General features: G+C 42.7%; 1 protein-coding gene across 1 annotated transcript; it reads left to right on the forward strand.

Moving 5' to 3' along the window:
• Positions 1-909: 909 nt before the first annotated feature.
• On the forward strand, positions 910-9,297 carry CCNJ (cyclin J). Its single transcript, XM_053984348.1, has 5 exons — positions 910-1,147; positions 2,921-3,131; positions 5,463-5,762; positions 5,854-6,013; positions 7,482-9,297. Exons 1-5 carry the CDS (start codon positions 1,079-1,081, stop codon positions 7,891-7,893), a joined length of 1,152 nt encoding a protein of 383 aa, XP_053840323.1. The 5' UTR covers positions 910-1,078; the 3' UTR covers positions 7,894-9,297.
• The last annotated feature ends 1,516 nt before the right edge of the window (positions 9,298-10,813 follow it).

The raw sequence follows: 10,813 nt of genomic DNA on the forward strand, positions 1-10,813 counted from the left end.
AAAGCAGCAAGGAAAAGGCTCTGGGAACGCAGAGCGGGTGCAGAGCACCCCCTGCTAAAGCAGGGGCACGGTGGCAGCTCAGTCACAGCTGCCAGCACACGGAGTGAGCGGCACCGGCTAGTGAAAGGGAGGATGCATGCTCCTGCAAACCTTCTCCCGGGATTTAACCAGCGGGAAACCAAACCAAACCTTCTCCCGGGATTTAACCAGCGGGAAACCAAACCAATCCAGGGCTGGAGCCTCCAAGCTCGGAGGAGGCGTGTGCGCCCCGCACTGCTACCGGGACAATGCGACTGCAGGGCAAGAGCCGAGCGAGGCGCTGCCACCGCCACGTGCTGAAACCCCACAGCTGAGCCCAACGGGGAAAGAGCCGGGGGAAATGAGGGCAAGGGGAATAAGAAGAGGGAAGGGAAAAAAAAAAAAAAAAAAAAAAAAGAGTAAAGTGCCATCCGGAGCTCATGGGGGCCCACAGAACACTGTCCTCCGGCCAGGTGAGCCCGCTGCCCCGCCTGAGGGAGCCCGGCCGGGCCTGGCCCCGCCCGCACCTTCCCCGGGCCCAGAGGCGCCCGCCTCCGGCCCGCCGATGACACGCGCTGATTGGCGGCCGGTTCGCGCTGTAAAGCGGCCGGCGATTGGCGGCGGTAGGGGCCGCGCTGTAAGGCGGCCGGCGATTGGCGGGCGGGCGGGCCCGTGCGGGCACTGCCCGGCTTTGTACACGCGCGGCCCTTTAACAATGGGCGCGGCGCGCGGCGCCGCGTGATGGCGGCGGAGCCCCGGGGCCGCCGCGCCGCGCTCGGGTGTCCCGGGCCGCGCCCCGCCGCCTCCCCCGCGGCCGCCGCCACCTCCGCGACCCCCTCACCCGGCCGTGCCCCGCGGCGGGAGGGGGCGGCTTAACGAGCCGCACTTGTGCCCCGCATGGCGGCCAGCTGGGCTGGGGGGCCGGGGGTGCCCCGCGGCAGCTGATCGCGGTTAACCGAGGGCGAGCCAGAAAGGGGCGAGGGTGGCGCTGCCTGTCCCGCCCTCAGCGAGTGCCGCTTCCTCCCCGGTGCCTGGGCCCGGGCGCCGCGCCGCGCCGCCGATGGAGCTGGAGGCGCAGTGGTGGACAGGACAGCTGGCGGCCGATATCCACCAAGCGCTTCGATACAAGGTAGCCCGGGGGCAGCTGGGCTGGGGGGGACCCAGCGTCTTTGTGAGGCTCCGGACGGCGGAGCCGCCGCGGGCGCAGCGGGCGGAGAGCGCGCGTGGGGCGGCCCCGCTCTGCCGCCGGGGCTCGGCGGAGTTGGCTTTTGTGAACTCAGAGTTCGCCGTGTCGTCCGTCCGTGGGCGCTGGGGCCGTCTGTCCGTCTGTCCGCGGCCGTGACAGCTGATCTGGGCGGCCGACTGTGCTCCCGCTGCTCTCCGGACAGGGGAAGAAGGGCTCACGGTGCGCCCGGTGCTGCTCTTGCGACGTCTGCGAGGTTTAAACTCGGCAGAAAGCATTGTGGTGTTATTGGAACAAAAAAACCTGACCAACCAAGCAAAAACCCAGTGAAAGAAACGCTGGGTGCGTTAATAATAGTAGAGGGTTTAGGCAATTGCTTCGAAGTTGCTTCGACTGTCTCAGAGTTGTCCTTTGGGACTGTTTTCATAAAGCACATCTTAAACACCCGGGCTGAAAATCAGTTTACAGTGACTGAACCTACTAAAAATGTGCTTTTGTTGCCTGATGATACTCGATGAGCCGATTACTTTTCCCGGAGTCTTGATTGCTTTATTCTTTTCCGGTGATGGAGGGAAATAAGGGAAGGACAGGATCATTTTCTTGCTACCAGAGTTATCTTTACTAAAGCTAAGTTAGTGCTGTGAGAGGTGAATTATAAAGCCTAGTAGGTAGGAAGTTTGTTTGTGGGCTTTTGTTTCACTTCAGTAGCACGTTTCAAAACTTTGAATTTACGTTAAAACTTTGAAAAATTGGTGTGACTCCATTCCAGCATGTCATTAAGTTAAATTAATCAAGATAATTTTCGCTGGAAATGTAATTGTACTCAAAATCCTACTTAAACACAGCGTGTGGGTGCACAGGCTATCTCATAAATTTATTCATAATATCAGAGGACAGCACTGCTGTTCTGCTGCATACAAGAAGAGGTAGTGGCTAGTCGGCAGTAGCCTGAAGGGTTGTTTTTTTTGTTTGTTTGTTTGTTTTTTTCCTACCAGTCCAAATTTTGATTCAAAATAGATCGTGGCACAGATTTTCTCAAATGTGATGTTTCTAGGACCTTTGTTTTGTGCGGTCCTCCAAATCTGAGACCCTGTGAGCTTAACTAACTGCCTTAGAGCACACTGTAATCAGTGTCAGTGCGACATCAATCAGATCGGGTCAGTGTTTTAACATACACATGAGGTGAATGTTGGTTCAATGCACACCCCATTCCTCTTCCTAAGGTTCAGCTGGCTGGCAGTGGTCTTTTCCTGGAGGCATCAGCAGGAGATTTGGCAGCTCTAGAACACGCAAACACTTAAGTACAAAGTCTGGTTGCCCAGATTGAGCTGTAGCAAGAAAGGGGTTGAGTTAAACTATTGAACTTTGCATTGAAGCAGCTGAGGAATACTTGCATGCCCTTGTACAGCCTTTGCAGCAGAGGTAATACAACAGACATGGTAAAAGCTAAAGTCACTCTGGCTGATTGCCCTAATGAAAGATGTTAAATTTTAAGTTGGCAATATTGTGCGGAAACAAAGTATTTTTTTAGTTGTTCTGTAATACAAGAAATAGATTTTGTTCACTGTAAAGGGATTCTGAAATGATAGGAACAGAGGGAAGAAGGGAGAAATCCTTTGAAACTTCTGTTATAAATATTAAAATATCAGCTGTATTAATCTGATACCACTTCAAACTAAATTATGGTTTTAATAAAATTACCTGCTGCGGTCCATCTAGGAGCTAAAGCTGCCCTCTTACAAAGGCCAGTCTCCCCAGTTACACCTGAGAAGATACTTTGCAGACCTGATTGCCATTGTGAGCAACCGGTTCAGGCTCTGTCCTGCTGCGCGCCACCTGGCTGTGTACCTGCTGGACCTCTTCATGGACCGCTATGACATATCCACACAGCAACTGCACGTGGTTGCTCTGTCCTGTTTACTTTTAGCAAGTAAGTATGTGGCACCAAGCTTTAACTAGACTACTCGATTCTGCTGCCAAATGCAAGGTGTGTCCTGGTGGGATGGAGCAGGTGGGGGAAACAAAGCGGTTATAAATGATGAGCAGTGCATATTGGTTTGGCACAATTGGTAGAGCATTTCTTTAGATGTGTTTTGATTTCTGCTGGCACCTGATGAAACTGAGGGTGGGAAAAAACAAGCTGTGATTAAAAACTAATGTCTATATTTATAAACAAATTATTCTAATGTGAACTTTAAGACCTGTGTTGTAGGAACAGAAAGACTGTCTTTCTAGGGGGTATCTCAAAATAGGTACATCCTGTGCTGGAAATGAGAAATTTGCCTATCTGTGATAAAGAAAGAAATTAAATAAACCATGTGTACAGTGCACTGCATTGTTGATTGTGCTGTGTAGTTCTAGAATACTTAAGGTTTTGTAAATGGAAATGTTATTTAAGCAAGCTACAGCTAACATAAATCCTGTATTGTCACATATAAAATGTAACACAGGTAAAATACATTGGTGAATACACAGTACTCTGAAGACAATATTAATTAAAAACACTCATTATAAACAGTGCTGCTTATATTGATCTCAGCTAGATTCCTGTGACCTGTACCTATCTTTCACCATTTGGGGACCCCTATTCAATATCCCGGAAAAAATAAGGGTACCGTTTGCTGGGAAACCTGCTGGCACTTGTTCATAGACAGAGTCAGAGAAACTGGTCCTGGCAGCAGAACTAAGTGTTGGTTCAGTTTCTGCTGATCTGTTTCTCTGAATCTATTCTCATTTTCTCCAGTAAGGGCTCTAGGCCCTCTTTGCTACAAAACTGGAGTGCAGTGGTATTGGACAGATTTCATCTTTTCATTGCATCCCATGTCCACCAATACAGCTATTCAGCAGAGCATTTAAACCAGAAAAGGGTTATTTCAGATTCTTCTGAGGGTAGACTTTGACTAGGTGCCACCAGCCAGTCAGTAATCTTCTATTGGCAAAGGGTGTCGTGCTGAGTATGAAAATGTTGCCTCAGAAACCACTGTAATCCATTTAGGAAAATGGATTGGCTTTGAACTAATGCCGGATTTTCAAATTAAATTCATGTTCTGAAGTTTTTTTTGTTGTTGTTGTTTTAAACAAACCTCTGCCATCGTTCATGGCAAGCTGCAAGTAGAGATCTGAAAGCCTGGAGTACTCACTCTTCTGAGAAGCAGTGTATGGGTTGGTTGAGAGAGAAGCAAGATGCTGTTTTAAACTTTTGCCCTTAAACAAGCAGTTTAATCAGTGATGTAATAAGTTATGACACTGTGATATATCTGATAAGGTTAAAGAAGTAATAAGAGAAATTATTATGTGACTCCTGAAGCTTTTATTTCTGTAATTACTGGAGTATAGGAAACAAAAACTAACAGACTGGCACTGTTATTGGATTAAATCCTATATAAGTACCTCCACTGTTGAAAAAAGTGAATGTATGTTCCGTACTGCAAAACTCAAAGAATGTGCATTTACAACCTATCATGTAGCACTGAATAGAGAGTGTAAGATGGAAAGAATTTGCAATGAAATTGAAATAGCACAACCATATGGCAAACTGTATGGAAATGTGACACTTGTTTCTCTATTAATGGGTTTTCTACATACACAGTTTTGCTTTAGGCTAAAAACATACAGGCCTGACAAGTTGAAAGTCCAAGGGAGGTTGCAACAGTGTATGTGGCAGAGGAGGTTTTCAGATGCACGTTGCTGAAATCCACTTGTTTGCCAGATCTCAAGTATAAAACTGCACCTACCACTGCAGGCATTAAAAGCAGCCAGGTTGGCTGGACCTCTAGCTATGCTCTAATGAGTTTTAGATACAAAAAGAGTGTGTGGGGGTGGGAGGGTGATTAAAGTCAAATGCTCTTGTGGTGTGTTTGCCAAGTCACATCAAAGTGGTATTTCATTGATGATGGGGAAACATTATACAATAATTTGGTGACAAAAACTTGCATATGCAGTGTCAGTGATGTCCTAATAGTCTGCTCTTGGCAGCTGGCTTCTGTGTGCTGGCATGGGAAAACCAACAGGAAACATGGCACTGCACAATATCCTACACAGTGTTTGACGTTATCTGCTGAAATTTAGCCCATTTTAGTACATACCCCTTTTTGTCTCTAATGACATAGTCCATTTGAGCTTTGAATCTGCAGGAAAGTCGCAAGCTTGTTTGACATAGTAGAATTGAAATATGACCAACAAGACATTAGCTACAATCCATGTTATAGTTCATTTGTGCTGAACCTTTTTTTTTTTTCCTTCTCTTTCTGTTCACCTGAAGGTAAATTTGAAGAAAAGGAAGACAGTGTTCCCAAACTTGAACAGTTGAACAGCCTGGGTTGTATGACTAACATGAATTTGGTACTAACAAAACAGAATTTGCTTCATATGGAGTTGTTGTTGCTAGAAACATTTCAGTGGAATTTGTGCCTCCCTACTGCTGCTCATTTCATCGACTATTATCTTTCTATTGCTGTCCATGAGACTGATCTTCATGATGGCTGGCCAATGGTTTGCTTAGAGAAGACTAAGTTATATATGGCAAAATATGCTGATTACTTTCTGGAAGTATCGTTGCAAGGTGAGTTACAGATTTCAAATAATGATTTCTTGGTTGTCTTGATAGACAATGCCAAACTTAAATGATTTTTTTTCTCATTCCTTCTTTCTAGATCATGAATTTTTAAATTATGCCCCTTCTTTAGTTGCTACTGCATGTGTAGCTTCTTCAAGGATTATCTTGCGTCTCTCACCCACATGGCCTACGCGGCTGCATCACCTGACTGCCTACTCCTGGGACTTCCTGGTGCCGTGTATTGAGCGACTCTTAATGTGAGTTAACACCAGTGGCTTTTTTAAGCCCATTTCTGCATCTGTTGTTATGCTTAATTGCTGCCAATAGTGCAATTACATTTCTTTATAAATTTCCGTTCCTTTGTTCTAAAAATACTTGTGTATTAGGGAGCACATAAGTTTGGTACATATTTTTAGGCAATAACTGTTTTGCTCATTCTAAAAGAGAAAACTTTATCAGATCTAATCTCTTTCCTGATTTTTCAACAAATAAACTTCTGCCTTGCATTTCCACTGAACATCTGGGATGCTTTGAGCATCTTCAATAGCTGGTTTCCAATCTCTCTAGTCGACTCCAAGAGCAAAGAGCTATTGAGGAGTACTAAAGGCATAGGAGCTTTTATAGAGAAGACTGTATGCCTTGGAAGTTCAAGGCATGCTTCAAAGAGATGATGGATCAAACCTGCAGACCATTTGAGTGGCCACTTTGGTGGGAGGAAATGACCAGGAGTTTGTATCTATTTTTGCTGTATCCATTTTTGCATTACAGCTGACATGAGATAAAAATGCCAGTGAATGCCAAGTGAACCTTCCTGGGTAGGCATGTTACACAATCTGCTATCCCTCTACAGAAATTTGCTCTTACCCAAGTCTAACATAGTTGTGATCACTAGATGCACAGCTGTATCTGGAAGAACCACATCAGCCTTAGAAATGTGACATTATGACCCTTGATGGCCTCTGTTGGCTTTACTTATGTGTATAATGAAAGGAATAGTACCTAAAGCGTGCAAGTGCTGTTGCAGAAGTGTTTTCAGTATTGCTCTGGAACAGAGGGAGGGCACCATCAAAAATCTAGGAATGAAATGTGTAGGTGGCATCTGCTTAACCTCAGCATAGAATTGAGAAAGAGAGTGTGTCTAGATACATTTCAGACAGTTGTAAATCAGTGGGAATTCAGATGAGCCAAACTGGATAGGCTAGAAAAAAGGTGAGAGGAAGAAAAAAAAAGTGTTTTTGCTCTCTAGAACAGGATCCAATATGAATATGCATATGATCTTTAAGTACTGTAATATAGATACTGCAAACCTTTCTGGTATCTTTTCTTTAGAAACCTTATGCTGTGTTTAATTTAAATTAGGTAGAAGCAGCAAGTTCAGGTTCTGGTAATCTGGCAATTTATTGGGCTACTAAAGTACACTAGCAAACTTATTGCAGTGTAATTCTAGATCCTGCTCTATTACATGTATTGTACTTGGCTTTTATCTGTGTTTATTGGCATACAGTGAAGTGAAATGCTGGAAAGAGAGACTCTACCCTAACCAAATTTTGAAACCTTAGGTGATTGTAAAGGGTAGCTAAACTATAGATTTTTTTTTTTTTTTAAGTTTTGGAGGCTGTCAGATATTTGCATAATTTTTTAGAGTGCTCTTAAACATTAACTCAAAGGAGTTTAAATGATATTAATATCTATTTTGATGCATTTTGTCTTTTCAATTTGTTTTAGTGCGCACGATAACGACGTGAAGGAAGCAAACAAGCAGAAAGGACAACAGGCTCAGTCTGCCCAGCACGCTGTGTTTCAGCCCCCAGCTCCAAGTGCCCAGCAGGCCAATGCTCAGCAGCACGTACCACAGTACCTGCAGGCTCATCAGTCTTCACTGCAGTACCACCACCCAGCATCACAGCAGCAAAGCTGCCAGCAGCTATTATCATCCACTCACACAGCCTCTTACCCGCTCCAGACTTGCCCTGCTGCCTTACAGACCGGTGCTCAGGCTCGAGGCCACGTCCAGACAGGCGCTGCCATGTCGCTGGCTGTGCCACTGGAAGTGAAGCCATGTATAAGTGTCTCCTACAACCGGACATACCAAGTGAATGGACGATACTCCTGTATTACTCCCTGCTTTGAGAGGTGATAAGTACAAAATGGTTTTGTGCTTGTTTGTTTGGGGCAGAGAGTTGCCTGGAAAATGGTTTCTTTTTTTTTTTTTTTTTTTTTAAAACCTCAAAGTTTGAGGGCAAAAAATGGAAGAAAAAAAGGTGTCTTCCCAGGAATAAAAGCAACTGGATTGGCAACTGGTACCACAGCTCAAATAACAGCCTGCAAAAAGTTAGCACACAGACCATCCTCTGAAAAAGAATCTGTATGCATGGGGATAATGCATTCTTACTCTGACACTCAGAATATTCTGCTTCTAATGTGTGTCTGTGAAATAGTACTCAAAAGAAAAACAGCTGTGGACTAACTACAGACTTGTCTTTTAATGAAGGAGATATGCAGTATTACTTTGAAGACATTTATGTCATCCCACCGTACAGTATTAACACTTACTTTATACTTACTGAGACTTAAGAATCCACTGAATGCCAGACTTCTACAGGTACATGGAAATCACAAGAAGAAACAAATCTCATGTGGCTAACTCCATAATCTTGCCCCTTTTTCACCACTTGTGTTGGTTATTTGCTTTAGGCTAACGCATGTGAATTAACTGGTATTTTGGCTAGTTTTTAGGTTTTGTACCTTACAGGACAGACAATATATTTTTGCCTCTTTTATCCTCCCTATCTTTTTTGTGTTTAAAGTAACTCTTTCATACTAACTCAGGGACTTTTCTACTCATTACTCTGTGCTGCTGGTTTGTACACTAACTGGGTATAACTCGGGGAAGGAAGGCAGAGATGGAAGAGACTAATAGCAAGTGGAGTGGCTTTTCTTCAGGGCATCTATGCAGAGTACCAAAGGGATATCTTAGTGTTCACAGAATGTAGATGTGAACTACTGCCCAGCAGTGTGATAATTGAAGAAAAGAGAAAATTTCAACTGAACTTGTACTGTACCAGAACTACTACAGGGCTATGATTCGTCTGTGTACACACACACAAACACACAAATATTATTAACTAACAGAAAGCATCCTCCAGTTGTACTGACAGTATCATCCCTACAGAAAAAGTACACTTAAATGCTGACAGAAATCCAGTTCTGTCATGTTTATAGTGGAGGGAAATTCTCAGGTAATAAAGGGGCAACTTTTTCTTCTACTATTTGGGAGTTCCAGAAGATGTAGAGATTTGCTCTTCCAAGTGGGTGGATCAAAAATATTTTGAAGAGTGAAACTGCTTCATCACAAGTAAGGTGCTAATAATACAACTTTATGGAATTACACTATCTTCTGTAGAGTGGGTAGTCTGAGGGTAGAAAGCTTCACTCATCCACCTCTTGGATGAAAATTATAGTAGAGCTATTAATGGAGATGGTTTAAGGTGTTGTGTGTTTGTTGGGTTTTTTTTTTTTATTTTTTGTTTTGGGTTGTTGTTTGGTGGGGTTTTTTTTTTTTTTTTTGGTTGGTTTGTTTGGGTTTTTGTTTGGTTTTTTTTTGTTTTTCTTTAAATACAAGAAGATATCAGACTTTCTTCTGTGGTAGAATATGGGAGGAAGTGGTATGAATGACAAGATTCTTACTACTTTATAATATCTTTATGGTATATGGGCTTAAGGCTTTTTTTTGGTAGTTTCATTTGTTTTTTTACCAACTTCTTCCCCATCTTAATGGCAGCACTTAAAATCATGTACCATCAAATGACACTGAATTATTGCGACTCTTCCAGAAACTGTTTTGAAAGCAGGGGCAATTAAATTACATGGTCAATATGAAGATGAAAGCTTTATCACTATAATGTTCAGAATGGAGGGAGGACAGCTGTGTTCATTCTTTCTGGGGCTAAATTATAGCATGCTACAAAAAACCTATTTATTGTTGAGGAGAAGAAATCCTGTTTCTCTTGTTTTGTCTTTTAAATCCCAGTTTTTGTTGTGGGCTTTTGTAGCATAGATGTGCAAGTCAAGAAGAATAGGACGATGAAGGGAAAAGATGACCCTCTCCCTTTTACCCTAGAGAATCAACTTTAAAATAGGCATAGAGTGGTCAATTCCTTATTAAAATGAAAGTTGGTTTGGTTTTCTTTTTCCTCTCCTCTCTTCATCTCTTAATGAATATTTCCCTGTGTCTGAGAGTAGTGTTAAGTAGAGACTTTCCACCTCATAAGATGCCATGCTTTTTACTCAGCACTGTTACCCATTTTAGAGGAAAATGGTTTCATTTTGTTGCAATGCTGTATCCAAGTCCAAGTGCTCTAACTACCTCTGATGCTATGAATGTACAGTCTTGTAATAGACCATGACTTGAAATAACAGCAGATGCCTGTAGCAATTTTTTTCTGTAAAATCTTCAAATCAGCTAATTTGTCATCTTTTTTTGTGACACAGCAGTATAGACTCTTCTTTTTTGGGGGTATTAGTAAATTTATCCCATAGGCATTTGATATATAAAAATTTAACTAATACTTAACACTGGAATTATAATGGGTGGGGGGCTTATTCAGTTAGTTAATACCACGGCTTTACATTTAATAGGGTATTTTTATTTGACTATTTTAAGACATTAGGTCAATTGTAAAAAGATCCACTACATACTGTTTGTTTTTAATTTATTACTTAGTCTGAATTTTTTCTGACACTACAGCTGCATCATTACTACAGAGAAAATGTACACTGAACAGTTTCAATCTATATTATTTAAAAGGGCTTTATCAGTGTACATTAAAAATACACTGTTCTTACTATTAGAACCAAAATGTGTTTTTTATGGCATAAAAAAATGGTGCTTCTAAATGCAGAATGTCCAAAACAATGGAATCTTTGTGAGTGCTATGCATTCAACCTATTTTTTAAAATAAAACTAGTTTTGAGTAAGAAGGCTCCAGTGTGTATTATGCTTTGTATTATGTTTTTTTAAAAATATGTAAACTGCCTTGCTTTGTGTAGCTGGCTGA

The sequence above is a fragment of the Vidua macroura genome, chromosome 8 (assembly GCF_024509145.1).
Source record: "Vidua macroura isolate BioBank_ID:100142 chromosome 8, ASM2450914v1, whole genome shotgun sequence".
Taxonomy (NCBI): Eukaryota; Metazoa; Chordata; class Aves; order Passeriformes; family Viduidae; genus Vidua; species Vidua macroura.